Source organism: Colletotrichum spaethianum (assembly GCF_022836535.1).
Source record: "Colletotrichum spaethianum MAFF 239500 DNA, contig50, whole genome shotgun sequence".
Taxonomy (NCBI): Eukaryota; Fungi; Ascomycota; class Sordariomycetes; order Glomerellales; family Glomerellaceae; genus Colletotrichum; species Colletotrichum spaethianum.
In genome coordinates, this window is record NW_026054820.1 from 129,002 (window position 1) to 155,228 (window position 26,227).

At 55.6% G+C, this 26,227-nt stretch overlaps 8 protein-coding genes across 8 annotated transcripts; 4 read left to right on the forward strand and 4 right to left on the reverse strand.

Annotated features, from left to right (window-relative positions):
* Positions 1 to 1,033: 1,033 nt before the first annotated feature.
* On the reverse strand, positions 1,034 to 3,006 carry ColSpa_11771 (far upstream element-binding protein 2; the record flags this gene model as incomplete). The annotated part of the gene is made up of 5 exons (XM_049277983.1): positions 1,034 to 1,155; positions 1,210 to 1,387; positions 1,442 to 2,365; positions 2,394 to 2,884; positions 2,961 to 3,006. The coding sequence occupies 5 exons, from the start codon at positions 3,004 to 3,006 to the stop codon at positions 1,034 to 1,036; spliced, it is 1,761 nt and encodes a 586-aa protein (XP_049133940.1).
* A 3,576-nt stretch (positions 3,007 to 6,582) lies between these two features.
* Positions 6,583 to 8,772, forward strand: ColSpa_11772 (plasma membrane fusion protein PRM1; the record flags this gene model as incomplete). The annotated part of the gene is made up of 1 exon (XM_049277984.1): positions 6,583 to 8,772. One exon carries the CDS (start codon positions 6,583 to 6,585, stop codon positions 8,770 to 8,772), a length of 2,190 nt encoding a protein of 729 aa, XP_049133941.1.
* A 1,269-nt stretch (positions 8,773 to 10,041) lies between these two features.
* ColSpa_11773 (tryptophan synthase) lies at positions 10,042 to 12,499 on the forward strand (the record flags this gene model as incomplete). The annotated part of the gene is made up of 5 exons (XM_049277985.1): positions 10,042 to 10,089; positions 10,236 to 10,323; positions 10,384 to 10,454; positions 10,513 to 10,745; positions 10,801 to 12,499. 5 exons carry the CDS (start codon positions 10,042 to 10,044, stop codon positions 12,497 to 12,499), a joined length of 2,139 nt encoding a protein of 712 aa, XP_049133942.1.
* A 261-nt stretch (positions 12,500 to 12,760) lies between these two features.
* On the reverse strand, positions 12,761 to 13,528 carry ColSpa_11774 (54S ribosomal protein L24, mitochondrial; the record flags this gene model as incomplete). Its single annotated transcript, XM_049277986.1, has 1 exon — positions 12,761 to 13,528. One exon carries the CDS (start codon positions 13,526 to 13,528, stop codon positions 12,761 to 12,763), a length of 768 nt encoding a protein of 255 aa, XP_049133943.1.
* A 528-nt stretch (positions 13,529 to 14,056) lies between these two features.
* Positions 14,057 to 15,190, forward strand: ColSpa_11775 (uncharacterized protein; the record flags this gene model as incomplete). Its single annotated transcript, XM_049277987.1, has 2 exons — positions 14,057 to 14,197; positions 14,294 to 15,190. 2 exons carry the CDS (start codon positions 14,057 to 14,059, stop codon positions 15,188 to 15,190), a joined length of 1,038 nt encoding a protein of 345 aa, XP_049133944.1.
* Positions 15,191 to 15,527: 337 nt separating this feature from the next.
* ColSpa_11776 (aspartate aminotransferase, mitochondrial) lies at positions 15,528 to 17,191 on the reverse strand (the record flags this gene model as incomplete). Its single annotated transcript, XM_049277988.1, has 3 exons — positions 15,528 to 16,627; positions 16,778 to 16,828; positions 17,083 to 17,191. 3 exons carry the CDS (start codon positions 17,189 to 17,191, stop codon positions 15,528 to 15,530), a joined length of 1,260 nt encoding a protein of 419 aa, XP_049133945.1.
* A 2,475-nt stretch (positions 17,192 to 19,666) lies between these two features.
* On the reverse strand, positions 19,667 to 21,518 carry ColSpa_11777 (uncharacterized protein; the record flags this gene model as incomplete). The annotated part of the gene is made up of 3 exons (XM_049277989.1): positions 19,667 to 21,148; positions 21,198 to 21,341; positions 21,390 to 21,518. The coding sequence occupies 3 exons, from the start codon at positions 21,516 to 21,518 to the stop codon at positions 19,667 to 19,669; spliced, it is 1,755 nt and encodes a 584-aa protein (XP_049133946.1).
* Positions 21,519 to 25,052: 3,534 nt separating this feature from the next.
* Positions 25,053 to 26,147, forward strand: ColSpa_11778 (uncharacterized protein; the record flags this gene model as incomplete). The annotated part of the gene is made up of 3 exons (XM_049277990.1): positions 25,053 to 25,417; positions 25,476 to 25,653; positions 25,710 to 26,147. 3 exons carry the CDS (start codon positions 25,053 to 25,055, stop codon positions 26,145 to 26,147), a joined length of 981 nt encoding a protein of 326 aa, XP_049133947.1.
* Positions 26,148 to 26,227: the final 80 nt, after the last annotated feature.

The window sequence follows — 26,227 nt, forward strand, 5'->3', positions numbered from 1 at the left end:
TGCCTCTTTGTCAAGGCCTTATTCTAGGTAAAGCTTGGGCCAGTTGCATCTGATGAAACGCGTGAAATCATGAGAATCGATTGCCTCAGAGATTACTATTAATACAGAATGCGCTCTTCTTTTTTTCTTCTTTTCCCTGTCCGTCGTCCGCCCCTAGTAGCGTCGTCCACCAGCAATATAAAAGAAATGGGGAATCAGTAGCATCAGCTTTGCGTGAAAAGATAAACCAGGTTGGTATCATATCCACAAACACCAAGAAGGAGAAGTGGACTACACGGGAGAACCATGAGGAAAACGCAAGCAAGCTTGGCTCGAGGGAGCAGCATTGACCAAGGAACCCACAAAATGATTCAATAGCGGACGGTTTTGAGGCAGTCGCCGAGAGCCGAAGTTGCGGCTTTTCTTAGGCCGAATCTCTTATATCAGAGCCACCGGGCGGGTGTCTCGGAGTTTCATCATGGCCACCCATCAAGATTCCATAGGGTGAAGCATGACAACGACGTAAAGTCCATGAGCGTCCAGGGACCAGCAGAACAATGTCCCAGCCCGTCACATAGGCGTCAAGGGCGTGGATCATGGAGATTTGGCAGCAGAACCATGTCGCAGAGCGGCATCACGCACCGTGTCCATGTCAGGAAAGTCCGAATCCCAGTCATGCCAGTCAAGGATCATGTGCAAGCGAAGAGTGCCATCATCATCGTCAAATGTCGAGTGCAGTGCATCGGGAAATCAGCGAAGCGAAACCAGAGGCAGCCCGTCTCCCTCTTCGATGTCCGGTCCCCTCCTAGTTCGTGATTTTGTCCAAGAAAAAAAAACAAATTGGCGCTGTGCTGTTCCGAGTCCAGCAGTATGAAGGTATCAGTCGTCGGATGAATCGTAAGTTCGCACTGCCATGAGCCACCAGAATCAATGTGCATGTGCGGCACTTCAGTATACGTAATGCGAAAAGAGGCATCATGTCGAGGACCGTGGCAAGTGATCAATCACATCACACAAGCATGGCCCTCACTGGAAAGAGCGCATGCGGCTGCCTCTACGAGGAGCCTGATGGAGGCTGAGCACCAGGCTGGCCGGGTTGGCCGGCTGCGCCGCCTTGTTGTTGCTGATACACAAGGGACTGGTACCAAAGGGCGAGATAGTTCTGGTATCCTCCGTCTGTGATATGTTAGTGTGCGTTCAAGATGTTGCCTGCGTTCTCCATGTACTTACACTGAGCGTACGGGTCAGCACCGTCGGCTCCAACGGGAGCCTGAGCAGCTGGCTGATTAGTCGATCCTGGTGCTGGTGGGTTAGATGCCTGCTGAGAGTAGCTTCTGTCATAGTCCTGGTTCTGGCGACCGCGGCCACCGCCACCACCACCACCACCGCCTCCAGAGTTCTTCTGCCGCTGTCATACGTTAGTAACCAAGCCGGCATCATGCATATTTAGAAATCAACTCACCACTGCGTCGACCTTCTCCTCGATCGCCTGCTTGGCGCGGGTAATGCTATCACGCGAGCCGATGAGAGCAATCTCTCGCTGAACCTCACCTGGACCAGAAGACTGCGCAACGTTGATTTTGCACCCGGTGCCGTTCTGCATGTCCCGAATGGTCTCGCCTCCCTTTCCAATGATCATGCCAACGGCCTCGGAGGGGACATAGATGGCATCGTGAATCTTGTCGCCGCCGCCTCCAGCGCCGGAGTCTCTTTGGTGACCGCCATCCTGCCTCGGAGGCTTCTTTGCCGGGGCAGCAGGCTGACCTTCGTTTCGACTGTCGCTGTCGACAATTTCCATGATCAGATCCTTGGCCTGGGCAGCCGACTCGCGGGAGCCGATCAAGTTGACGGGACGGAGTCCGTTCACGCTCTTTGATTCTCCGACAATGTTGATGTGGCAGCCGGATCGCTCTTGGAGATCGCGGATGGTCTCGCCTCCACGACCGATGATCAGGCCCACGGTTCTATCGGGGACCATGATCTGCATGCAGTCCTCGCCGTCTCGCAGAGCTGCCGCACCTGCCCCGGCAGCACCAGCAGCAGCTCCAGGGCCTCCGGGAGGGCCAGCGCGATGGTCGCGGGGAGGCGGACCCTTAGGGTTGGCTGCGCCGCGGTTGATGGCCCCCATACCGCTGTCATCAATGATGCGGTTGATAGCCTCCTTGACTTCGGCGCGTCGTGCTCTAGGACCGGTGATCTTGCATTGGCGGAAGGGACCATTGTCGCTGGAAGGCAGAAACTGTACTCGACAGGTGGACTCCGACTCAATCCGACGGAGGTTCTCGCCCTGACGGCCGATAATGAGACCAACGAGGCTCGACTCGATCTGAATGGTCTCGGCGTTGTCATCGCCGCCGCTACCTCTGAGGGGGATCGCTCTCTGGCGCTGGAGTTGCGAGGAGAGAAAGTGTGACCGCGGGGCCGGGGCTGTAGGAGCGCTCGCGGCCGTGACTGTAGTCTCGGGGGGTAGGACGGTCATCTCCTCGACGCTCGTCTCTGTAGGGGTTGAAGTTGTCGCGGAACTGGTCGCGACGGTTGGAAGGCGAGCGCGAGCGCGAGGTCCTGCTGTACCCCCGAGAGTCTGGGCCGCGGGGAGCTTCGTTGGAGTAGACGATGGGTCGATCATACGAGGTCACGCCCTTTTCCGCAGCAAAGGCCTTAGCTTGCGCGATGGCGTCCGCGATGCTGACCGTGCCGGAGTTGACAGGACGAATGGAACTGAGATCCAAGCTGCCGCTGGCCGAAGGCTGGGGCAGGCCTGGGTAGCCGCCGCCATACGGAGCGGTCTGCTGGGGCATCGGAGGGTATGAAGGGGGCGCTTGACCGCCAGGGGGAGGAGGGTATCCAGGAGGCATGCCGGGCTGCGCCTGGGTGGGCGTCGAAGATGTGCCTCTTTGTGCAGCGCCTGAAGAGACAAACATAGTCAGCCAAGGATGTTCGAGGTCGCAGACGATGCTCAGGTCGCGTCTTTGGGTACCTACCTAGGGCCGCAAGGATGGAGGAGATGTCGCGAGGTGGTTCGGCCATTGTGGCTGTCGCGTGCAAAGACAATAGTACGCGATCGAAGAATGAATTGCGACTTGTCAAAGAAAGAGTGGGCGATTGTATTGTTTGGCGGGTGGAAGACTTTGCGCGCGAGTTGAATTTTCAGCGCGGCGCAGATGTGAATCGGGTTGATTCCGAGAGTGGGTTTGATCAGGTGACAGAAATTGGTATCAATGCGAGCAAAGTCACGAAATTGAGGTCAAAGTCCGCAATGGAGACGGCCGCCGTTCTGATTATATGGAATCCGCACAGGATTGGCAAATTGTTGCTGTCAGCTTGTAGGGTGTTAGAGCAAGCTGATCGCGAGAGGATCTTGCAGAAGTTTGAGGTTTGAAGAGACCGCCTGCCGAAAACAGCTGTAAGATTGCTCCTTCCCGTGGGTCGTCACAGTTGGCTCAGCTGCGATGCGGGATGCGCAAAGGCCTGGTCGGCAGGAGGCAGGGGCAGGAGGCTGGCAAGTGGAGCTGACGTGAAAAATCGGCAGGCTCGGAATTTTGTCGTTCCGCGCCCGGGAAAGAGGTGGTTCAAAAGAATATCCGACAGGGTGCTAGGTACCTTGGCCAGAGCGTCATCGATAAGAGCACAGGCCACTTTGACACTTTACAGAGTACCATTTCGACATTCAGAGTCTTCAGCGGACTCACAACCAGGCTATTCACATTTACATGGGCAACGATACAGCCTATATGAGTGGGTTTAAATTGACACTTCAGGCACCACGGCCGAACCGGGATGATGGATGCTGAATTTCTCATTTAAGAAGGGGATTCTTTCTTGAACTACGTCAGCGTAGAGCATGCTCATGCAAAGTGTGAGGCAAAGGCAATGTCAATGCGAGGCGAGACACGGGCGGTTATGGCCGAGTTTGATGGCGGCAAGGTAGGCGAAGGCGGCGGCTTTGATCGTTGACGTCGATATCAAGCTGGGTCGCTCGTTGTGGTCTTCACGTTGGCAAGCCCATTTCTGCTCTGGACGAGAAGAGCTGCTATTTATACGCGGAAACGATCATGAACCCTTCATCACCAGAACCAACTCGATATGACTGTTTCGGTAGCAGACATGGCAAGCGCCGGCCTCATGGCTCGCAGCGTTGAGTTCGGCAGCGAAGCGCCCATTGTCGCAGAGCGCGGGCCAATAGCGGCCAATCATTCTCTGCCAGCGTCAAGACTTGAGACGATCCCATACACTAAAAAGAGAAGGTGCACGGGGCAGGTACAAGTTTCTTGTTTAGTGGAGCCATTGCCGTTCGGCACCTTCTCTAAACAAACTGTGAACTCTCTTGGCGCAAAGGTTTGGTACACTACGGGCATGAAAATCGGTGGTATACATCGTACCTTGCCTTGGGCCTGGCCGATCGCGCGAGAAATGACCGACAGAGAGCATCCGCAACCTCACCCTCACCCCACTGCGCCTGCCATCGGCAAGTCGGGGTAGCGTCGGGAAATCGTGGAAAGGCCCACGGCGCCCTCCTTCTTGCCTGTCGTCCGGCTCTTATCTGTGCATCTTGGACGTAACCAATGGCTTGGGACGAACACTTCCTGGGATGCCACATTTGTGGGAATCGCATAAGTAAGCTTTCGAGCTGTCTGACCAAGATCAGCCTCCAAGAAGCCGTTCCTGTCGCAAACCGGTTTTCGCATTCCGTCGCGCTAAGTGGCAAAACGCTTGGCATGGATCATCGCTCGTCGGTCGACGAGCTTCTTTGGAGGCAAGGAATGCCCAGTAAGGACGGGCATCGGGGACAGAGAGGAGCCAAACACAAGTGACAACACCAAAAATTCCCGCCCAGGGCCCCGTCCCATTATCCCACCATGTCTTTGCCAATTCCCGCCTTCTTCGCCATCTGTTTACAGGGGTTCTCTCTTGGCGGCGTGAGCCTACGGCCTCCTCTGCGCATCGATTGGACAAAAACTTTGGCAAAGCATGTAGGGGTCCCATGCAAGCGCCAGCCATCCGCTGCCTCTTCTCGTTCGCTGGCTGACGATCTTTGCTCTGTTCCTGCTTCGCTTCCTGTGGCTGTTAGGCGTCTTCACGACCTCTCCCCAGTCACCATGACCCTTCGTGCAGCTCCGCAAGGAAACCGCCCCGGGTGCGCCAGCAAATCCAGGATCGAGAATTCGTCCAGACCACCCTAAACCAGGGCCAACTCACCGTTTCTTCGCCCGCAAAGGCACCAAACCCGGCCATGCCTCCTCCGCCGGGCACAGCCACCAGCAACCACCAACCTGGCTTGCTCTCGCTGGCGTGACTCGTGACGGGGATGCGGACTGGGCAGCGCCGTCCACGAGGTGGCCCGGTGGGAGAAGAACTCTCCGCAATAATGCTCTCGGCTTGCCAATGGCGTCACAGCGCATTCCTGCCATGAGCTCTCGCATCAACCCGAGCCTATGAACGAGACCGGGTTCACGTTAAAATGCCTTTCATCCTCTGCTACACCCCCAGAATGGCGGTTTTTGGAAAGATGGGCACCATCCAACTGTCGCTCCGTGGTGTCCCCTTGCTCAGTGACTCAAACATCGATTGGTATATCACTCGAGCTCGCCCCATTCATGAAGCCATCTGCTGTTGGCTCATCTTGAGTTGGGTCTTTGCTCATGTGATATTACAACGACCAGATCTCGCTACGCAAGTTTCAAGCAAAGAGTCTCATCGTTCGATAAGACCTCATTGTAGGAGCAACAACAACCGACAACACACGGTTTACCATTCTCGCCAAGCGTGCTCATTCCATCAGCTCTCCCACTTAGCCCTGCTCTGAAGACAGACCGAGTCTACTGTTACAGGGCTAAACATCATCCGATCTGACTATACGGCTACACGACATTAAGCCTCGAGAGCCCCATCTCGTCTTCCGGAAATATCGCTTTGCCTTAGCAGCGTTTGGGCAACCGCTCATCGTGACCCTGGACGACGCATTTGGTTGGCTGAGAGCAGCCGTAGAGCGCGCTTAGAAAACGGCTTCACCCAAATCCACCCTTACCCGGTGCCGCCAAACGGAACAGCGATTTGGGCCAAGTCGAGTTAATATCCTTTAAGGCCGCGGCCAAAGGGTCTTTTGACGACTTTATTTGGCATTGTGGTGTGAATCAGGTAAGCCGTCTTCTTTCTTCTCTCGAGTTGCCCTTGTTGCGCGGCTAGGGAACCTTCTGTGCGACGCCGCGAGGCCTGGGGCCGTGTTAGTCGGCTTCCTTTTTATTGTGTGTGCTTCCCAGTCACGTCTCTCATCTCTTGTCTCTGTCGTCCTTCCAAGTCATCATCGTCCTGCGTATTCCTGCTCTCCCAAGTCATACCCCACCATGGAATCATAGAAGCTTGTTCAGAATCAGTGCTTGACGGGTTTCCTTTGTCACTCTCCTTTTTCCTCTCTCCTTCCTCTTTTCATCTTTGCGTCGAGTGATTCACTTAATTCTTGTCATCAATCGTCAACGCATAATATTTCCTTCTCGGCGTCGACCGCTCTCTCTTCTTCGTTTGCGGATCTTGAAATCCTGTTTTGCTTTTACTTTTGCTGGTCAAGAAACATTTGCATCATCCTCTTACGCTCTCTACAGACTCAAGATGTTTTCCTCACGGAATAAAAAAGATGAGGCCTACCCGGCCGTCCCCGACTCCCTTAGGTCGGACTCGCTCGAGATGGCGGAGCTTAGAAAGACGCAACAAGCGCGAGCCGACACTGCCCCCTACATTACGCCGTACCTCAGTCTTCGCGCCAGGCTCTCCCAGATCTGGCTGAACCGGTGGACGATCCTGCTCCTACTCGTCCTCCTCAGAGTCATCCTGCTCATCGCCAGTTTAAACGACAATGTCGACGAAGCGAACCAAAAGGCGCTCTCTGCTTGTACCAAGGTCGAAGACATTGGCAGCGCAATGGCATCCATGCCTCACTACCTCTCTGTCGGTGTGAACGAACTATCGGCAACAGGCATCGAGAAGACACTTGATGGCATGGTCGCTATGCTTGGTCTGGTCATCACTGGTGTCCAGAACCTAATCATCTTCGTCATCAACATGTTGACCTCAATGTACACCTGTCTTATCACTGCCTTTATCCATGGCGGACTTGACGTCGCTTCGGATGTTACCAAGAAGTTCACGGACGCCATGAACAAGGCATTGGGCGACATCAGCAACACCATCGACGATGCGTCCAAGAGCCTGTCCGATGGTATCAACAAGGCTGTCGACGCCATCGAAGGCTCCGTCCTCGGCAGCGTCCTGCCCGACTTCCCCAAGGTCGACTTCTCAGGACCCGTCAACGATCTGCGTGACCTGAAGATCGACACCAGCGGCTTCGTTGGCGACCTAAACAAGCTTAACGACGACCTTCCTACTTTTGACGAGGTCCAGAACATGACCGCCGAGGCCATCTCATTCCCCTTCAACCTCCTCAAGCAGACCGTCGAAGATGCATACAAGGGATACAAGTTCGACCGGTCCGTCTTCCCCGTCGCCCAGAAGCAGGCAATGAAGTTTTGTTCGACCAACAACAACATTGCCGACTTCTTCGACGAACTGAGGGGCATGATTCAGAAGGCCCGCATCATTTTCATTGTCGTTCTCTCCATCCTAGCTGTGCTGGTCATCGCGCCTATGGCGTGGCTGGAGATTAGACGTTGGAGACGCGAGAGGAAACACGCCAAGATCATGGCCAGCAACCAGTACGACTCGATGGACGTCGTCTACATCGCTTCTCGCCCCATGACTGCTACCTGGGGTATCAAGATTGCGTCTCACTTCAAGGGCAAGCGCCAGATCCTTGTACGATGGGCCATTGCATACGCCACATCGCTTCCAGCTCTTTTCGTTCTGGCTCTTGCTATCGCAGGCTTTTTCTCCTGTTTCTGCCAGTATCTCCTGCTCAGGGTGATTGAGAAACAAGTGCCTGCGCTCGCTAGCCAAGTAGGCGATTTCGCCGACGAAGTCGTCACTTCGCTTGAAGACGTCTCCAGATCGTGGGCTCAAGACGCCAACGGTGTCGTGCTATCGACGCAGAACGAGATCAACAACGACATGCTCGGATACGTCACCAACGCTACTTCGGCCGTCAACAACACCCTGAACACATTTACCAGCACTATGACAACTGGATTGGAGACCGTGTTCAACGGCACCATCCTCATCAACCCTATCAAGGACGTCGTCCGCTGCACGATTGGCCTCAAGGTCGAAGCTGTCCAAAAGGGACTTACCTGGGTTCACGACCACTCACAGGTCACGTTCCCTCTGTTTGCCAACGACACCTTCAGCCTCGGTGCTCAAGAGTCCATCTCCGGCGATTCGGACCTAACAACCTTCCTTGCCTCCCCGTCATCCGTGACAACAGACGAAGTCACGGGCGCCGTGACCCACGTTACAGATATGCTTCGCCGTGGCATTGTCCAAGAGGCTCTCATCTCTACCGGAATCCTCCTCATTTACGTCATTGTCGTTCTCATGGGTGTCATCCGTGCTCTGGTCGGCATGGCAATGCCAGACAAGGGTCGCGGTGAGGGCGGATTCCGCTACACCGGTGACGACCGCCCGGCCATGAGCCCGAGAAGCCCTCCCAGATCCCGCGACGACGATTTCCGATTCCCTCAATTCGGCAGCGACGCGTCTGCGGTGGATGACGACCACTACACGGAATTCCGGGACGAGAAGGCCATCAAGAAGACGAGCGTACAAGGCCGCAAAGCGCAACCCATGGAGGGCCATCAAAGACAAAGCTCCTATGGTCACCTCGACACAGCGTCATCCACCAAATTCTAAAAACGCCATCTACGAAGTTCCAACGAGAAGAAAAAAAAAAAAAGGGGGAGACCGATATACCTCCGGCCTGGGCTGGACCGACGCCGAGAGATACCCCTCATTTACGACAGGTCTGAAGATAATACGAAGAGCACGAGATACAGCGGCGTTGGACCATGATTACCAGGTATTTCGATATTGATGAACAGGAAGGGGGAGGGGAAGGCTTCAAAAGATACCAACGGCTCAGTCGCCGCACCGTTTGTCTTCGATTCTACAACGGTTCTCATTTCTGCGTTCTGATTCATTTCATCAAGAGAATGATTTTCTTGTGCTTGTGGCAGCATCACTGGCTACCAGAATGTCTATTCGGTATATATCTCTACGTAGTTCAAGATTGAATATACTGCTAGCTGCAACCAAACAATGTCCCATCCCCGTTGTTTAGTGTTCACTGTGATGATGTGAAGCACATGTCGACAGGGCCCTTGCGGGACTCGGAACAACTGGGGAACGATTGAGACATTCGGGGTGAAAAGACCGAGGGATGACCCTTGGGAGGCGGGACGTCACCGAGGAAGCTCATTGACCAGAGTCATTGACTCAACGGCCGATGAGCCAGTTCGACTCTGTTTCGCGCGGAGACATTTTGCCTGCCGGAGCGGCAACGGGCGGATGGCGAAATGGAGCGCTGGAATGACCCCTTTTGGGCATCTCCGCCCCGCCTCGGACGGCAAGGCACGAATGGCGGGCTCCGACTTTCTGGCTAGGGTCTCGCAGTGATGCGTGACACTGGAGCGCTGGACCAGTCAGGAGGCTCAATTCTGGATGGACAGGCCGCTATCCGGCATCGGTGAGGTGGCGGGTGTGGGGGTTTCCTAGCCTGTCCACCGAGTGTTGGTCCCTTGAGGACCGCCGCAGGGCGATCAGATGGCACCGCAGGCCACAGAGATGCTGCTGTCGGCGGTCAGTGTTTACTGGCGAAGTGGCCACTAACGTCTCCCGGCTGCTGGTAGTGACAGTGTGTTCCAGGCACAGGGTGGGCCTCGAGTCGGAGCTCCCGCTGAATCGGCCGTCCCGCCTTTTACACGTCTCCGACACTGGTCATGTCCCGCCTCGACGTAGTCATTCCCGTCCCTCCCCAACGCTGAGATCATCGTTTCCTGTCCACTACTTAAAAGTACCACCACCTTCAACCTTTTTCTCGATCTTCTTACACCCCAGTGATACCCGCGAGTCAAATTCCTTCCTATATACCCCAATTGACAAAAGCAAGCATCGCACACAATCATGGAAGGCATTCGGCAAACATTCCAGCGCTGCAAGGCCCAGGGCAGGGTGAGTCTTTCCCGCCGTCCCCCGTCTCTTTTTTGCCCCTCGTTGCGATCGCGGGGCCCCGCGCCAACGTCGAAGGCCGACGACCGTCACCGCCAAGACTCGCCATGTTGCCTAGACAGGAAGCAATTGAACTGACAATGGGATAGTCTGCACTCGTTACATATGTTACTGCCGGTTTCCCTACGCCGCAGGACACCCCCAATGTCCTGCTCGCCATGGAAAAGGGCGGCGCTGGTGAGTTTTCCTAACCTCTGAAGACTGTTGATAGGGGATATGACTCTGACCGCAAGCCAGATGTGATCGAACTCGGCGCCCCTTTCACCGATCCTATTGCCGACGGCCCGACTATTCAGACATCAAACACTGTGAGTGGCGGCTGGAGCTGTATGCATTGGCAGACAACAAGACTGACAGGAGACACAGGTTGCGCTGCAACATGGTGTTACGATCGAGTCAACGCTCAAGATGGTCAAAGATGCGAGAGACCAGGGCCTGAAGGCGCCCGTCATGTTGATGGGATACTACAACCCTCTCCTGAGCTACGGCGAGGAGAGACTCTTGACCGACTGCAAGACATCAGGCGTCAACGGTTTTATTGTCGTCGACCTGCCTCCTGAGGAGGCAATTTCTTTCCGCAAGCTCTGCACTAAGGGAGGGTAAGTTACGGCCCTTGTGACAAGGAAGTGTGAGCATAACTGACCCCGAATCTAGACTCTCCTACGTCCCCCTGATCGCTCCCGCGACCTCTGATGCGCGCATGAAGATTCTCTGCAAGCTGGCCGACTCCTTCATCTACGTCGTCTCCCGCCAGGGTGTTACGGGTGCTTCCGGCTCCCTGAACGCCAACCTGCCCGCCCTTGTCGAGCGTGTCAAGAAGTACAGTGGCAACAAGCCCGCCGCCGTCGGCTTCGGCGTGAGCACAAGAGACCACTTCCTGAGCGTTTCCCAGCTCGCCGACGGTGTTGTCGTCGGTTCCCAGATCATCACAACCCTCCAGAAGGCCGCCCCTGGTGAGCTGTACAACGACGTCGCAAATTACTGCGCGTATCTGTGCGGCCGCGACACCGCTAACAACGAGACCACCCGCGAGGTTGGCATGGTTGAGGTCATGGCTGCTGCCAAGGAGCCCACGGACCCCACAGTCGACGAAACCATTACCGCCGACCAGGACAGCGAGCTGGTTGCAGAGCTCGCCGCCATGCACGGCAAGATCCCCGACCGCTTCGGCGACTTTGGTGGCCAGTACGTCCCCGAGAGTTTGATGGACTGCCTGTCCGAGCTCGAGGAGGGCTTCAACAAGATCAAGGACGACCCGTCCTTCTGGGAGGAGTACCGCTCATACTACGAATACATGGGCCGCCCCGGCCACCTGCACCTCGCAGAGCGCCTGACGGAGTACGCCGGCGGCGCCAACATCTGGCTGAAGCGTGAGGATCTCAACCACACCGGATCCCACAAGATCAACAACGCCCTGGGCCAGCTTCTCCTCGCGAAGCGCCTCGGCAAGACCAAGATCATTGCCGAGACGGGCGCCGGCCAGCATGGTGTCGCGACCGCGACCGTCTGCGCCAAGTTCGGCATGGAGTGCACAGTCTACATGGGAGCCGAGGATGTCCGCAGACAGGCGCTCAACGTCTTCCGCATGAAGCTTCTCGGCGCAAAGGTCGTTGCGGTCGAGGCCGGCAGCAAGACCCTGCGTGACGCAGTCAACGAGGCTATGCGCGCCTGGGTTGTCGAGCTCGACACCACGCACTACATCATTGGCTCCGCCATCGGCCCTCACCCCTTCCCTACCATTGTTCGTACGTTCCAGTCCGTCATCGGCAACGAGACCAAGGCGCAGATGCTCGAGAAGAGAGGCAAGCTGCCCGATGCCGTCGTCGCCTGCGTTGGTGGCGGCAGCAACGCCGTCGGCATGTTCTACCCCTTCGCCAACGACCCCTCGGTCAAGCTCCTTGGAGTTGAGGCCGGTGGTGACGGTATCGACACCGCCAGGCACAGCGCCACCCTCTCCGGAGGCAGCAAGGGCGTCCTGCACGGCGTCAAGACCTACATCCTCCAGGACAAGCACGGCCAGGTCGCCGAGACCCACTCCATCTCCGCCGGTCTCGACTACCCCGGTGTGGGCCCCGAGCTCAGCTCTTGGAAGGACAGCGAGCGCGCCAAGTACATTGCCGCCACCGACGCCGAGGCCTTTATCGGCTTCCGCCTCATGAGCCAGCTCGAGGGCATCATCCCCGCGCTGGAATCGGCGCACGGCATCTTTGGCGCCATCGAGCTCGCCAAGACGATGAAGAAGGACGAGGACGTCGTCATCTGCCTGAGTGGCCGCGGTGACAAGGACGTGCAGAGCGTCGCGGACGAGTTGCCCAAGCTGGGCCCCAAGATTGGTTGGGATTTGCGCTTTTGAGTAGAAAGAGACGAACTGGGACTGTACGGGACATTATGAAACGGGCATCTACACATTGCAGGGCGTAACGAGGAGTTCTCCATTTAGAACCAAGGGTTGGTTCTGGAAAGCGATTTGTTTGTAGACCAAAACGAAAATAGGGGCCTGCTTTCTTTAGAGCGAAAGCTTCCCCCAAGCGCGTATTTCTATGACATGGGAATTTTTTGTACATATGATACAATGACTTCTTTTTCCTGCAAAGACACAACGTGATCCCACACACTACGGTAACCTCTTGTCCTCGATGGCGGGCTCCTCAGCACCGTCCAAGTGAACCTCCTCGTACTGGGCGCCGCCCTCGAACATCTCGGCCTCTTCGCCGAGCGCAAACTCTTCAGCAATCATCTGGCTGGCCCTTCGCTCCAGGATCTCTCTGCTCACGGCGCTCAGCGGGCCCGGCGTGGCGGCGTCGACCATGTAGTGCACCAGGTCCGTCTGGTCCTCGGGCATGTCGCCCTGGACGCCCAAGGTCTCGCGCTCGGCGGCGTACCTCTCGCGGAACGCGGGCGTCTGCATGACGAGCCAGCGCAGCTTCCAGCCGCCCGGGCCGAGCTCCTTAACGCGCGCAGCCTTATTCTTGGTCACGTAGGCGTCGATGCCGCCCTCCTTACGGACGGTGCGGAGGACGCGGGTGGTGAGGCGGGTGCGGACCCAGGCGCCGAGAGACTCGGACCAGAGGCGCTTGCGGTGGACGTTGGGCCGCCAGGTGCGGGGGGTGACTTGGTGGTGCTTCTCCGAGACGTTGTGGCCGTGGCGGATGCGGCTCGTGCCGTAGAGGCCGTGGTTGGACTGCTTGTAGAGGAGGCGCGGGCCGTAGGGATAGGGCGGCACGGTCGAGGAGGGGAGCTTCTGGAGGGAGATTGTTTTCGTGGCCAGCGGCGTGGATGTTGAGAAGGCGCGGGCGGCGCTGGGGGCGGCTGTGGTGGTGAGGGTGAGGTTTTGGAGGGAGGCGAGGAGGGAGGACCCCGGCCTCAGGGTGTTGAAGCGCATCGTTGCTCTTGTGTCTATCGCGACCGGGTGATCTTGGGGGATTGGAATCCGATCAGATGTGCGGCATTGGGTCGGACGGACAGGGTCGGCGCGCGGGCGTGCGGTGAGGGGTATCGTCGTCGGCGTCGTCGAAATCGAGGTCGTGAGCTGCGTAGCTCGGGATGATTTTTTGGCAATGGTCAGAGTTCGGAGCTTCGAGATTCGGCGGGTGAATGTTCCGCTCCTTGGCGATTGGTGCTTTTGATAGGTCGAGACTTCAAAAGGTGGGTCTCTCTTCAGGGTGGTGAATTGAGTTGGATCAGGTGACGGCGTGTTGCTTTCGCGACAGGGGTCCGTGGTCCTGGAGCTGCGCCGGCCGTGCGAGGGACCCCTCCACACCGACACACCGAGACGGGCGGACCGTAGCTTGATGCATTATTGCGCCTGGCAGACGAACAGACATTTCGATTTCCTGAAGTCAACAGACGAAGCACGGCCTGACATTCTGACAAGCAGTCAGCGGTAGCGAAGTACAGCGATACGGCCGCTATGTTACCACCAGTTGAGGCGTCCGTTCTCCAGAACAACCCCGAGTTCGCGACGCTGCATCATGCTCTCACAACCGCAATCCTGAACCCTGACGGCTCAACCAAGAGACCTGCGACAAAGGAGCAGAACTCGATCAAGAACGTCAGTGCACCCCTAGATTGTACATCGCCCAGAGCTCGCCATGCGAGATGAAACACACGACTGCCATCTTGTTTCCGCAGTTAACACAAACACCAGGAACTCGCAGACAACAGGTTCGCCGCCGCGAAGGACCACCTGCTAATAAGCGCCATCTCCAACACCGCCCCTCCCGAACCCAAACCCGCCCCCGCGAGGACAATCACCCGTAGCAAATCCGCCGCGCAACCTGCCTCGGCACCGCAATCGCAACACCTCCCCGAATCACTCCTTGACCTCCTCCTCCTCCTCCCGCCCCTCCTCACAGCCACCGAGGCCCTCCCCACCGACTCCCTATCGATCCTCCTCTCCAACCCGCCCTTTACCGAGTTCCAATCCCTCCTCCCCCAGCTCGGCGACCTCGTCTCCACGACGCTGCACACCTCTGCCGTCTCCCTCGCACGAATCGCGAACCCGACCACGAACCCCTCCTTCCTGCACCGCAACGTGCCGGCCTTGCAAACTACATACCACAAGCTCGAGACCGACGTCCGCGAGGCCAAGCATGCGCTGGCGAGGGAACGGTTGCGCGTCGCGGGAAGCCTGACGGAGGTGCTGGACAAGCACGCCGGGGCCCTCACGTTACTGATTCGCGCGCTCGAGGCGAAGCACGGCCTCGTCGCGCGGAGCTTGGAGTTTCGGGCGGCGGAGACGGGGCTGGAGGCGCAAAGGGCCGAAGCGGATGCCGTTGCTGCGCGCGAAGGTGTCAGGAGGGAGGTGTACTCGCCCGAGATGGTGGCTGCGCTGAGCAACTACGCCGCGCACTTGAGGAACGCGAGGATGCGGCTCGAGAGCACGGTCATGACGTTGCGCGCTGAGCTGGAAGGGTACGGGGTCGGGATGGAGGGCGACGAGGGCAAGGAGAGGATGATGAGGGAGATGGCGAAGAAGAAGCGGCAGCTTGAGAGGGAGTTGGAGGATGCCAGTAGGGACCTGGCACGGTTGGACAAGGCATGAGCAGGAGGAAGCTAGCACCCGAGGACGAGTCAATTACGGAGAGCAAGCGTGTTGGACATGTTAACATTGAAGGACGTGCCGCTATATTGTACACAGCTGGGACGCAATGTGTGGTCTACCAAGAGAGCCCAACGTCTATATCCACCGACCAGTTTACCCTGGCGTCGCAAAACAGATGGCCTTTCTCCCCGCTGTTCGTACAAACCTCCTTTTTGAAACCAACTACCTTTCGACAGAACCAATGATATCTCTGGATGTAAATGCAGGCTAGCCCGGGCTTTGGAAGCTCTGCCCGAGACCCGCGTTGCGAATCGCAATGTCCTACAGAGCGAGGTTTTTAACCCTTGACCTTGTAGATGGCCTCGGCGAGACGGCCGACGTTGCCGCTGGTGATGCCGGCGACGGAGATGCGGCCATCCTTGGTGGCGTAGACGGAGTGCTCCTTGGCGAGGGCGTCCATCTGCTGGGGGGTCAGGCCGGTGTAGGCGAACATGCCGATCTGGCTGGTGATGTGGGACCAGTCGTGGGCGGAGCCGAGCTTCTCGAGGTTCTCCTTGAGCAGGGCGCGCATGGTGATGATGCGGTCGGCCATGCCCTTGACCTCGCCGAGCCACTGCTTGTTCAGGGCGGCGTCGTTGAGGATGGTCGAGGCGATGCGGGCGCCATGGACGGGGGGGTTGGAGTACAAGGGGCGCACGAGAATCTTGATCTGGGAGTCGAGGCGCTTGCGCTCCTCGGCGTCCTGGGCGACGATGGAGAAGGCGCCGACGCGCTCGCCGTAGAGACCCATGTTCTTGGCGAAGGACTGGGCCAGGCAGATGTTGTGGCCCTCCTTGACGAAGTGGCGGACGGCGAAGGCATCGGTGTCGGTGTTGCCCGAGGCGAAGCCCTGGTAGGCCATGTCGAAGAAGGAGAAGTGGCCGCTCGCCTTGACGGCGTCGGAGATCTCGCGCCACTGCTCGGGGGTGGGGTCGACGCCCGTGGGGTTGTGGGCGCAGGCGTGGAAGAGGAAGATGGAGCCCTTGGGCGCGGCCTTGATGTCGGCGAGCATGCCCTCGAAGTCGAGGCCAATGGTCTTCTGGTCGTAATAGCGGTACTTGTTGACCGTCAGGCCCGAGTCGGTGAAGACGGCGCCGTGGTTGGCCCACGAGGGGGTGGGGATGTAGATGTTCTTGGCGCCGGGGTAGAAGCGGGCGAGGAAGGCACCGCCGATGCGCAGGGCGCCGGTGCCGGAGATGGACTGGGTGATGGCGAGGCGGTCGAGGGCCGACGAGTCGGCGCCGTAGGCGAGGACGGCGGCCGACTTGGTGAACTCGGGGACACCGGTGATGCCGGCGTACTCCTTGTTCAGCTTGGCGGCGACGACCTTCTCCTCGGCGGTGCGGACGGAGGGGAGGACGTAGGGCTTGCCCTGATCGTCACGGTAGGCTCCGACACCTGTTGTTTGTTAGAGTCAGCGAGGTGTTTGTTCCGTCGGGGGGTTAAAAAAAAGTCGACTAGCTGTCTAGCTTACTGGCTAGAGAGCTGGAGAGCTGGCAGCTAGCTTGTGGCAGCTAACCACAAAGTGGCTTGGCGGGGTTATCGTACCGAGGTTGATCTTTGCGTCGAACTTGTCGGCCTTGAAGGCTTCCGTGATGCCTGTTTGTCTTGTGTTAGTCGCGGCTGAACTCAGAGGCAAGCTCGCGAGAGCTTGGAGTGCGTCATACCGAGAATGGCCTGTTCATTGCGGAAAAAAAAGCGGCCAGTTAGCAACACCGTCTTGTTTTCTAGCTTTTTTTCGCGGCGTTTTCTTTCTGCTTAATCGTTGCAGTCACCACTTACATCCTGCGGCATTCGTTAGCAATCGTGGCGCACTCAATTGGCATCTGGAGGTGTGAGACATACAGGAGGACCTTGAGGGACGTTGGCCCAGGTAGAGCCGGCTCGCGCGGCCGACATGGGGAGAGCGCCCATGCGGCGAACGGCAGCCTGCCGGGTTGCGATTCTGGCGGAGGACAGCATCTTGATTTTCTTCTCTTTTGGGGAGGTGAGAGAGAGATGTGGATGGGGGAGAGAAAAGTAAGTGGCGGATGGGGAAGTAAAGAGAAGGTGGTTCTTCTGCAGTTGCAAAGGAAAAAAAAGATCCTGGTGACAAGCCGAGACAGCAAAGTGCCGATAGAGCTGCAGACGGTAAGTGGTCTAACCAAGGAATGGGCTGACCTGTGACTCTGCCGCTTTTCTGGGGACTTGAGCACATGAGTCTTGGCCACCTGCTTGGGGGCAGGAGTCCTTTGGAGAGGGGGGCGTGTGGTCCCGGTCCGGCGTAACTCCGGGCCTGGAGAAAAGAGAGCGGAGCACTGCGAGTGGACCGAGTCATGAGAGGTTCCGTAAAAATCGTGCAATCGCGGGGGACCGGAGTTTTGGTATTGCCGATATCCGTGGAATCTGGTCTGTGCGGCTCCCATGGGGATGGATTCCAACACCCCCCCCCCCCCCCCCCCCCCCCTTCCCCACCCCATGGCCCCGTGTTTTTTTAACTGGAGCGCATCAGAGAGGAGCTGAACACGTTCCTGACCCTTCCGGCTTCGGATGGCGCCGCGTTTGATCGTTCTCAGCTCACTTCTTTGCTCGCTGGAGTCCACTGGACTCGACTCGAGGGTTTCGTCCGCGATGGCCGGAACTGTGGTTGGCCTGCGCGGTGTGGCTCTGGTTGCGCCATCATGCTACCTATTTGCTCGCTTCAAAGGAGTTTCACTTGCCTAAGCTGTCCTTTCTTTTCCTTATTCATCGCACGTGTCCGGCTCTTCTTCAAGACAAACAAGCTCGGGGTTCGTCCCCCAGCTGCAGGCTGGGCAGTTGTCCACTTGTGAGGCACATGCCCGCCTCGCCTCGACGGCTGACGCAATGCACTCCAAGCCTGCATGGTTCGAAATTACTCTTTCGGCCGCTAAGCATAGTACCTGGTCTTGTCTCTGTATTTGCATCATCTGTTTTCTTCGGAAACTGAGGGTTTCCTCCCACGTTGCCGCTAGCACTGCCCAGGAGCCCTTTGTGTTGCTGTCAGCGCTTTCACGGACGAGGGGGTGTGTTTCAAGCCTGCCTACTGCGGGCCAACGGCTTATGGTGTTGGTTCAGGGCTGCATCGAGATCTGTGCTTGCATACGACTGACGTCGTGATAATGATAGCCTTCACATGTAGACCGGATTCTAGGACATACTCTCCTTTCGCTTCTCGACATCGGGCTTATGGTAGTTTCCCTCTGCAACAATTAGGAGAAGTCTGTGATTGTTCACAATGTCAGTCAATAACCCCTTTCCGAGACCGGAACCCGATTTCTACAAGTACGCCTCTCATCGAAACCATCGTGACAGGATGGACAGGCAAGGCACTGCGTGAATAATCCCGTGAATTGCGTTTGCTCGTACGAGCCAGCATCACTCACGCTTCAGGCTCGTGGGTTTACACTGGTATAAAGCCTCAAAATTCTGCATAGCAGCCAAAATCACGACTTTGCGTTCTCGGAATCTAACTTGTATAGTGCTTCGTGACACGTATTTGGATGAATCATACACGTCATAGACCATGACAATGGACAAATCGAGGCGTTGGGTGAACGAGTACCTCGTACATATAAACCGTCTGATTAATCAGAAGCTTGACGGTTCGATAAATGACGAACTTGCCCGTCGTTTTGTTCATGAAGTTGTAGAGACCACAGAGCTAGAGGAAGTTGAGCTGTCTGATCTCTCCACGGCCAGCCAGGGTGATATCGAGTCACTTGTTCAGATCTTCTAGGCATGGTGCCACAGTGCTGTTGGCACCGCCGACATTGATACACGAATAAACCTAAGATTTTGTGACTTTTACCCATTGACGAGGATTCTCCCGGCTCCCTTGCCGTGTTACCTGAGAAAACGCCGCATTTGGAACCCGTCTCCCTGACAGAACAGCGTCTAAGTATAGCCATTTGGCTTTTTGTTTGTGGATGACGTTGACGTGAGAAGGCCTGGATGGACCTATATATAGACTCTTACGTCTGTCTGGTGGACTCGCGCACCGTAAACCGCTTTCAGGGCGTTGAAGACGGCGACAACTACCAAGGATGGATGGAGCTGTGCTCTGACGACATTTACGCGGCCTGGGTTGAGAAGGTCAAAAAAGTGACAAGGACTACTGGAACTTCGAGCGACGTGAGATTTCAAAGGATTCAGGGATCAAGTAACACCGTACGAGATGAATGAGCATCTGTAATATCCAACAATGTGACTAGTTCAACGCGTAGTCCATAATAGCACCTAAAGAGTCAGCATGCTTTATTTTCCAGAAGTTAGTAACACTCGAAATATTCTTCTGTAGCCCTGTACGCATGTAAGCGTCCGGTAGTGTCATATCCCTTGGTAAAGAGTGGGCACGGCATTTGGTAAGAGTTTTTGCATTTGCTATGAGCATACAGCTGGACTACTATCTTGGGTTTTTGTTTATTTGTCTATTTATAACTATGCTTTGGGAGGCAGCACGGTTGGTACAGGAGGACGAGTCGTCGTCCTGGGCAGCTCGGGCACAACAGGCGTGGGGATACACGCACAAGCACTGCTAACCCTCTCGACGGGCTTCTTGTCATTGTTCTCAACGCAGGCTTTAGAGGCATACTCGGGCAGCAGGCTCTCCTCGGTTCTCTGGCGGGTGGTAAAGTTGCCGCAGAACTCGGTGGATTCCTCCAGACGACCGGGGACGCTGTTGGCGCGCAGGGCGCGGAGGCAGTTATCGGCGTTGCAGACGGGGGCCTTGGGGCACTCCTTGGAGGTCATCTTGACGACGAAGCTGCCACGCTCGATGGTGTGGACGAAGATGAAGCCAGACTTGAAGTTGGCGTAGGACGACCAGGATCCAGCAAACTGGACCTTTCCGCCGCCCACCTCCTCGTCATCCTCGGGGTAGATGTCAAAGAAGCCAGCCTCGCAAATGCCAGCACCGGTAGGATCTTTTGTGACACTCGAGACATCGAGCACGTTCAGGCCGTTGCCGTAGTTGGACTGGTACAGGTAGCCGCCAACGATGTACTGGTTGTGGTCAATGGAGCGGGTCTTGCCGGCGTAGTTGCCGGTGTAGACGGGGTTCTCCAGGTCACGGATGTCAAAGATGTGCGTCGTAGGGAGACCCTGAGTCATTGGGCCAACCTTGGCGTCACGCTCGTCGAATTCGTCATCCAGGAAGAGGTACTCTTGCCAAGTCTCGTTGTTCACAACACCCTGGTGAACGTACTGGGCACCCGGGAAGTCGCTGATGGAGATGATGTTAGTGACGTTGCCGTTCTTGTCCGTGACGTCGTAGATTGTCAACGTGTCCTCATTGTAGCCGTAGCAGATATCTTTGCCGTAGTAACGGGCGTCAGGGCCACGGTAGACAAGGCACTCGGCGTCGTGGACGTAGCCGTCACCGGCGGCGCAACCGGGGCTCGTGACGTTGGTAGGGTCGCTGATATCGAGAAAGATCAAGCCACCGCGGCAGGGCAACTCGTCTCTGACACGGATCGTTTCGTTTCCACCAACAGAACCGCAAGCAATGGCATAGTTGAGCTCCTGGTTTACAACAATGTTGTGCGTTCGGCCGACGGGAAGTTCATCCCAGTGGCCGGTGAGCTCGGCTTGGGTGAAGTTCTTAGGGTTCGCAGGGTCGAGGTCAAGGATCTTCTTCATGTCGAAGAACTGGACACCGTGCTTGATGGCCTCGGATCCAATGACCGCGATGTCTCCAACGATACGAATCTCTCTCCAGTTCGAGCCAATGGCGTCGTACTGAGGCAGGCGACCAAGGTACACAAGCTTGCCTTCCTTGCTGATCTCGGCAAACGCGGTGCCATCATACTGGCCAATGGCAACGAACTCTCTGCCATCGGCTGAGGTCCAACCCCAGGACGAAGAGCCTCGTCCTCCCCAGCTGCCAAGGGCTTCGTGAGACAGGAAGTGGTATAGGTCGACCTTCGAGGCATTAGTCGAAAATTTAGTATGGTCGTTGAACATGACTTACATTTCTGCACCGGAAAGTGTGGTTAGCATCCCCGGGAATGGCAGCAGCAAAGCCGTCCACGCAAGGGGTGTAATCGAGCTCGGGGTAGCGGGCGCTGTCCATCAGACCGGCCTCTGCCTCGGCCTCCCATTGAGCCTCCAAAGACTGTCAACACAACTGCCTTGACTAGAAAGATATTGGATGAACACGTACCATCTTAATGCCCATGATGCGGTGATGAACCTCGCCGGAGGCGTACTCAGCCTTGGTGCCAGCGCCAGCTGCGCTGCTCAGGCCAACCATGGCAGAGCCCAGAAGGGCTGCAGAGTTGAAGCGGACCATGATGACAATGTCGCTGTGTCGTAGGCTCAACAAAGAAGACCACGGCTTGTTACGAACTTGTCACTGAGGAGCAAAGAATGCGACTGTGGGTAAGACGGAGAGTCATTCTTTAGAGGAAGGACGCACCGAGATTTATAACTATTCGTTGACATGTCAATCATTCGTCATGCCGCAATCCTCCAAGACGCAACTTAATACGATGGCTTACATTTCCCCCCGCATAGCAGACATTACGGCGGGGAATGCCATGGCACTCGCGATTTTAAGGGAGGCTGGCGAAATACAGTCGTTCGTGCTAACATGTTGCTAAGAGAGCCCGAGCGGAGGGATGCACCAAGATGAACGATACTACCAAAAAGGCTTGGCCACTACGAAAGTACGTGATAAGCAGTGCTTGGTTCCATACGTTAGGGCCCAAGCTGACCTTGGCAGCCTTGGCACCCCAGCCCGCCTAGCAACGCAAAGCCATGTTATAGCTCGCCGAGCACTAGACTTTTCTAGCTGTCTCGTTCTGGAAGGTAATACAGGCTTGGCTACTTACGTGATTAGGCAGGTGCGGGATATTGGGATTTTGACAAGCCCGGAGGCTCGGATCTGTTGGCGATGTTCGAAGGCGGGGGGGGGATCTGGTTTTTAACCGAGTCATTTCTTGGGCGGCCGTTCAGAGGCCGCCAATATCTGGGGGGTTTGCTTCAAAGCAGAATGAGTTTGTCAGCTGCAGATGGACAATTTCTATCCTTGTCTATTAGCAACTACTGTGGCAACTTAGGGATTCATTCAAGCATTCTCAATACAAATGGATCTCTCTACCGTCCGAGTGTACAAATAAACTATCGAATCAAGTTCCCACACTGCTCATAGAAAATACAGAGTATTATAGAACCGGTTTAATTCTGCTCCTAAGTTTGTTGCGTTTGCAAAAAACCAACATGATGAGTATCCTCTCTCCAGAGAAGCCAAGTGACTCAACCACACATGGTTAACAATGTTTAACAGTCAAAACTGTCAGATGATCAACGTCCTTGAAATTAGCTATCGTTTTCGTGAAATCTACCTTTGCCTGAAAAGACTTTTGCATTCGGATAGAGTTATGGCCCAATTCAAGATTGATACAGATGAAGACCGCACAAAAAAAAAATACGTCATATACTCATCAAAGTTTGCCAGCACTTGGTAAGGCGACATCACAACCAACAGACCTGGCCATGATGATAGCTCACCGTAGCTTGGCATACTACGGGATTTGAGAATGACTTCGTTTGCGTCTTATTTCCGAGAAATGATAACAGATGAGATCATCCTCAACTGCGGTGATGTCAGCGCTGCATCTCTTGTTAATGCTCTTCGATCTGACAGAACTCACTACTCACAAATCGACGGGATGGCATGACCCGAAGCTGATTGTAGTCCGAGCGAGGGATAAAAAAGTTGGGCTGAAGCACAGAGCCCACCCTCATCGGAACAAAGCAGAGCCTCATGTCGCGCCTACTGATCGACAGAAGCGAAGACTATTACTTTGGCATTCCCCTGCAGAGCGCGGACAAAGAACGGCGCCTTCCCGCGTGCCCTTACATTAGTTTCCCTACTAGAGGGTGTCCTGCTTCGTTAGCAAGGCTTACTTCGTCTGAGCACGTGCCCGGCTTTGTGGCCTTCTTCTGAGCTAGAAGGTTCTCAATTGAGCTGGGACCCCTCCTTCGCATTCCTCGGATTCCTCATTGATGTTTGCCGTTGAAGGTGCCAAGGCCCCATTACGAGCTCTGGAATCCCAAGATGGCTTCTCACCTTACACAATTGCTTTTGGTTGGTTCTATACTTCAAGATGGCCACCCCCTCCTCTAACTGGTTTTATACTGCCGTTTTCCTATCTCTTGTCAAACTATGACTATAACGCAAATTCGCTCCGCAAAAAGGGTCGCCAAAGTTTACAAGACGGAACTCAAATGAGTAGAATTCACCAAATCTCCCGTAAATACCACATTAGGGCATCGCCAATCTTACAGATCACCTCCTCAACTTGATGAATTTACGGCGCGATAGTCGCTGCAAAAGCATTTGTAGAGTAGACTTCTAACAAGCGATGTCAAAATTGCCTGTAACCGTCGGATTCGCATCTCAAAGAATTCGAAACTTCCTTGCAGGGGTCGTCGACAAAAGAAGATGGCCCGCACGCCGTTTTACGCCATAATGTGACGGGTTCCTGATCCCGAGTCCCCCAAATGTTCTCTTTTGGCAGCCACCACGGCCATTAGGAGGACTCCGGCTGTTGTTCCACACCTTGCCCACAAGGAGGGGGGACGAGCGTGAGATGCGATAGGCGAGCAGATATTCTCAAGCTCACGTTCTTCATCTGTTGTCACGGCCCTTGTATCGGATGATCAGCTCGAGCCAAGGGTCCATCGGTACTTTGAGGCGGCTCGATGACTTCACCGAACCCGAAGACGTGGACATGATGGCTGGTCAACTGCAGCCGAGTGAGGAATGCCTCCTTCCAGACGATGCTTATTTGAGTAATCTATGAACATCTCCGTACTTTATTCCTAGCGAGAACCTTGGCTACGGTCTAGACATCAAAGAAGATCTGATTCCCCTCTTTCACCCGATGCATGGTGAAGGCTACTCCTCATCCGGTGGCAGCCCTCCTCTGTGGTGACGTCGAACTGAAAGAGGACATGAGGGTATGTCCAGAATGCACGAACATCGCAAAACGAAACAGAGATCGCCATTTCGTCACGCCACATCCATGTCCACTCTTCGTTACCAAGTGAGGGCGCAGAGCAGCCGAGCAGCAGATACGACCTTGGCAACCCCCACAAAATCTTGAGCTTTCCTGTGCGGCTCTCGTTTTCAAGGCCATTCCTATCATGTTTGCAGCCTAGGGTGAACTAGCGAGTCGACGAAAATTCCCGGCGGAGGTGACGACTCTAAACGCATAACTTGCGAGCCTGTTGAGAAACTTTGCCATTTGATTGGCTGATGAAAGGCAGGTGGTGTACAGCGCCTCCACCCATCCCGCATTTCAGGAGGGGTCTCGGAACCTGTTCGCAGAGAGCTCACAGTTCCCCACGGGGCACCGCAACGGTATGCTTGCCGAGCATGGGTATGGGTTTAACGAGAAACTTTATGCCAACAAAGTGAACCCCGCGTGGCATCATGCCCAACCCTTCGGTCGCTGAGAAAACTTGTGACATCGTACAATGATTCTCTGAGGAGTCTCAACACCCGCCAAACATGTGCCGAGTCGTCGGTTGCGGGTCTTTCGTCAGACGGGGTCAGCCTGGACGGTTAGCTCACCAACCTTTGTCTCTCGCCGACGCTCGAAAATCGTAATGGCGTAGGTCCTTTGCCTCGGCGTCACGGATCGCGAAAGTCTTGTCGAGGTTATTTACATGATGGTACACCCCGCGATCCTTTGAAATTTCAACCATGAAGACACCAGCTGAGGCGACTCCTCCAGCCTGACTGTTGAAGATTGTACCACTTCGAAAACATTTCCTGTCCATTGACTTTCTTATTAAAATTATCCCATCCTTCAAAATGAAGCTCTTCATCCTTCTATCTCTGCTCTTCTGCCTTACTGTGGTCAGCGCCGGGGTGGTGGCGCCCGACTCGGACCTCCGAGGTTGGGGCGGCAAAGACAAGGACAAAGGCAAAGATAAAGGGAAAGGAAAAGGTGGCAAAGAACCAGTTAAGGGCGGTGTACAAGCTCTACAGAAACAAATCTCAGATCTTCGAGAGAAAACCGCCAAAGCTAACGATACAATCGTTCCCTTCGAGGGCGGCAAGCTGAAAGGTCTAGTGGGGCTGCTGAAGGTAAACGAGGCGGTTGTAACGCTCGGAAACACCATCGACCGTGGAACGGAGACTGCCGAAAAAACAGACACCCTGTCAGCGACCGAATCGTATGATAAAACTTCTTAACAGACAGCGAGGCGTCAGTGCTAACACTGTCATTTACAGGACACAGGTCGGCACACAATTCCTTGCTCTCCAGCCTGATATCAACAATCTGCTGAATGAGCTTCAAAGCAAACGCAAGGAATTTGACAAGGCTGGTTTCAAGATCTTGGATGTCAGAAGTCTCATTCGGGACTCTGTTGCTATCCAGAAGGATAAAGCCGGTGATCTGGGAGGTGCCGTAAGTTTAGACCTGTGCATTGCCATGACCAGCGGTCTCTTACTCACGCGCCGCAGTTCACAAAAGTACTGGACCGTCAATTCCAGCCCATCGCAACGCAGGTCAGCGATCAGATTCAGAGCAACTTCACCCAGGCCATTGATGAGTACAAGGGCCGCGGTGGGAAGATCAAGATTCCCTCCAAGGCCGTGCCAAAGCTCTCAGATCTTCTCGCGGGAGTAGCCAGAGCCCTAGGCGTTGCTGATACTAGCAGAGTGGTGGTAGCCGGGCCAGTCTCAGATGCCGACCTCATACCAATGACCAACTTCGCCAGTGCTGAGGCTGCGTTCATGGACATCAACACCGCTGATACAGCTCAAGCGAACACCGCAGCTGAGGCAGCTATGCGGGAAACATCGGAAATGGACCTATCGAGACTTGGACCAGATGAGAACGACCTTCGTGGGATCCCGCCTCTTGTCCTGGCTGTTTTGCGCAGATACGATGTTATTTGATGAGCGAGTACGAGCGGTTTCCGTTATGTTATTCATGTCTTTCAGGTTTCTTTTCTTCGTCACTGGCTTTGGTAATTGCA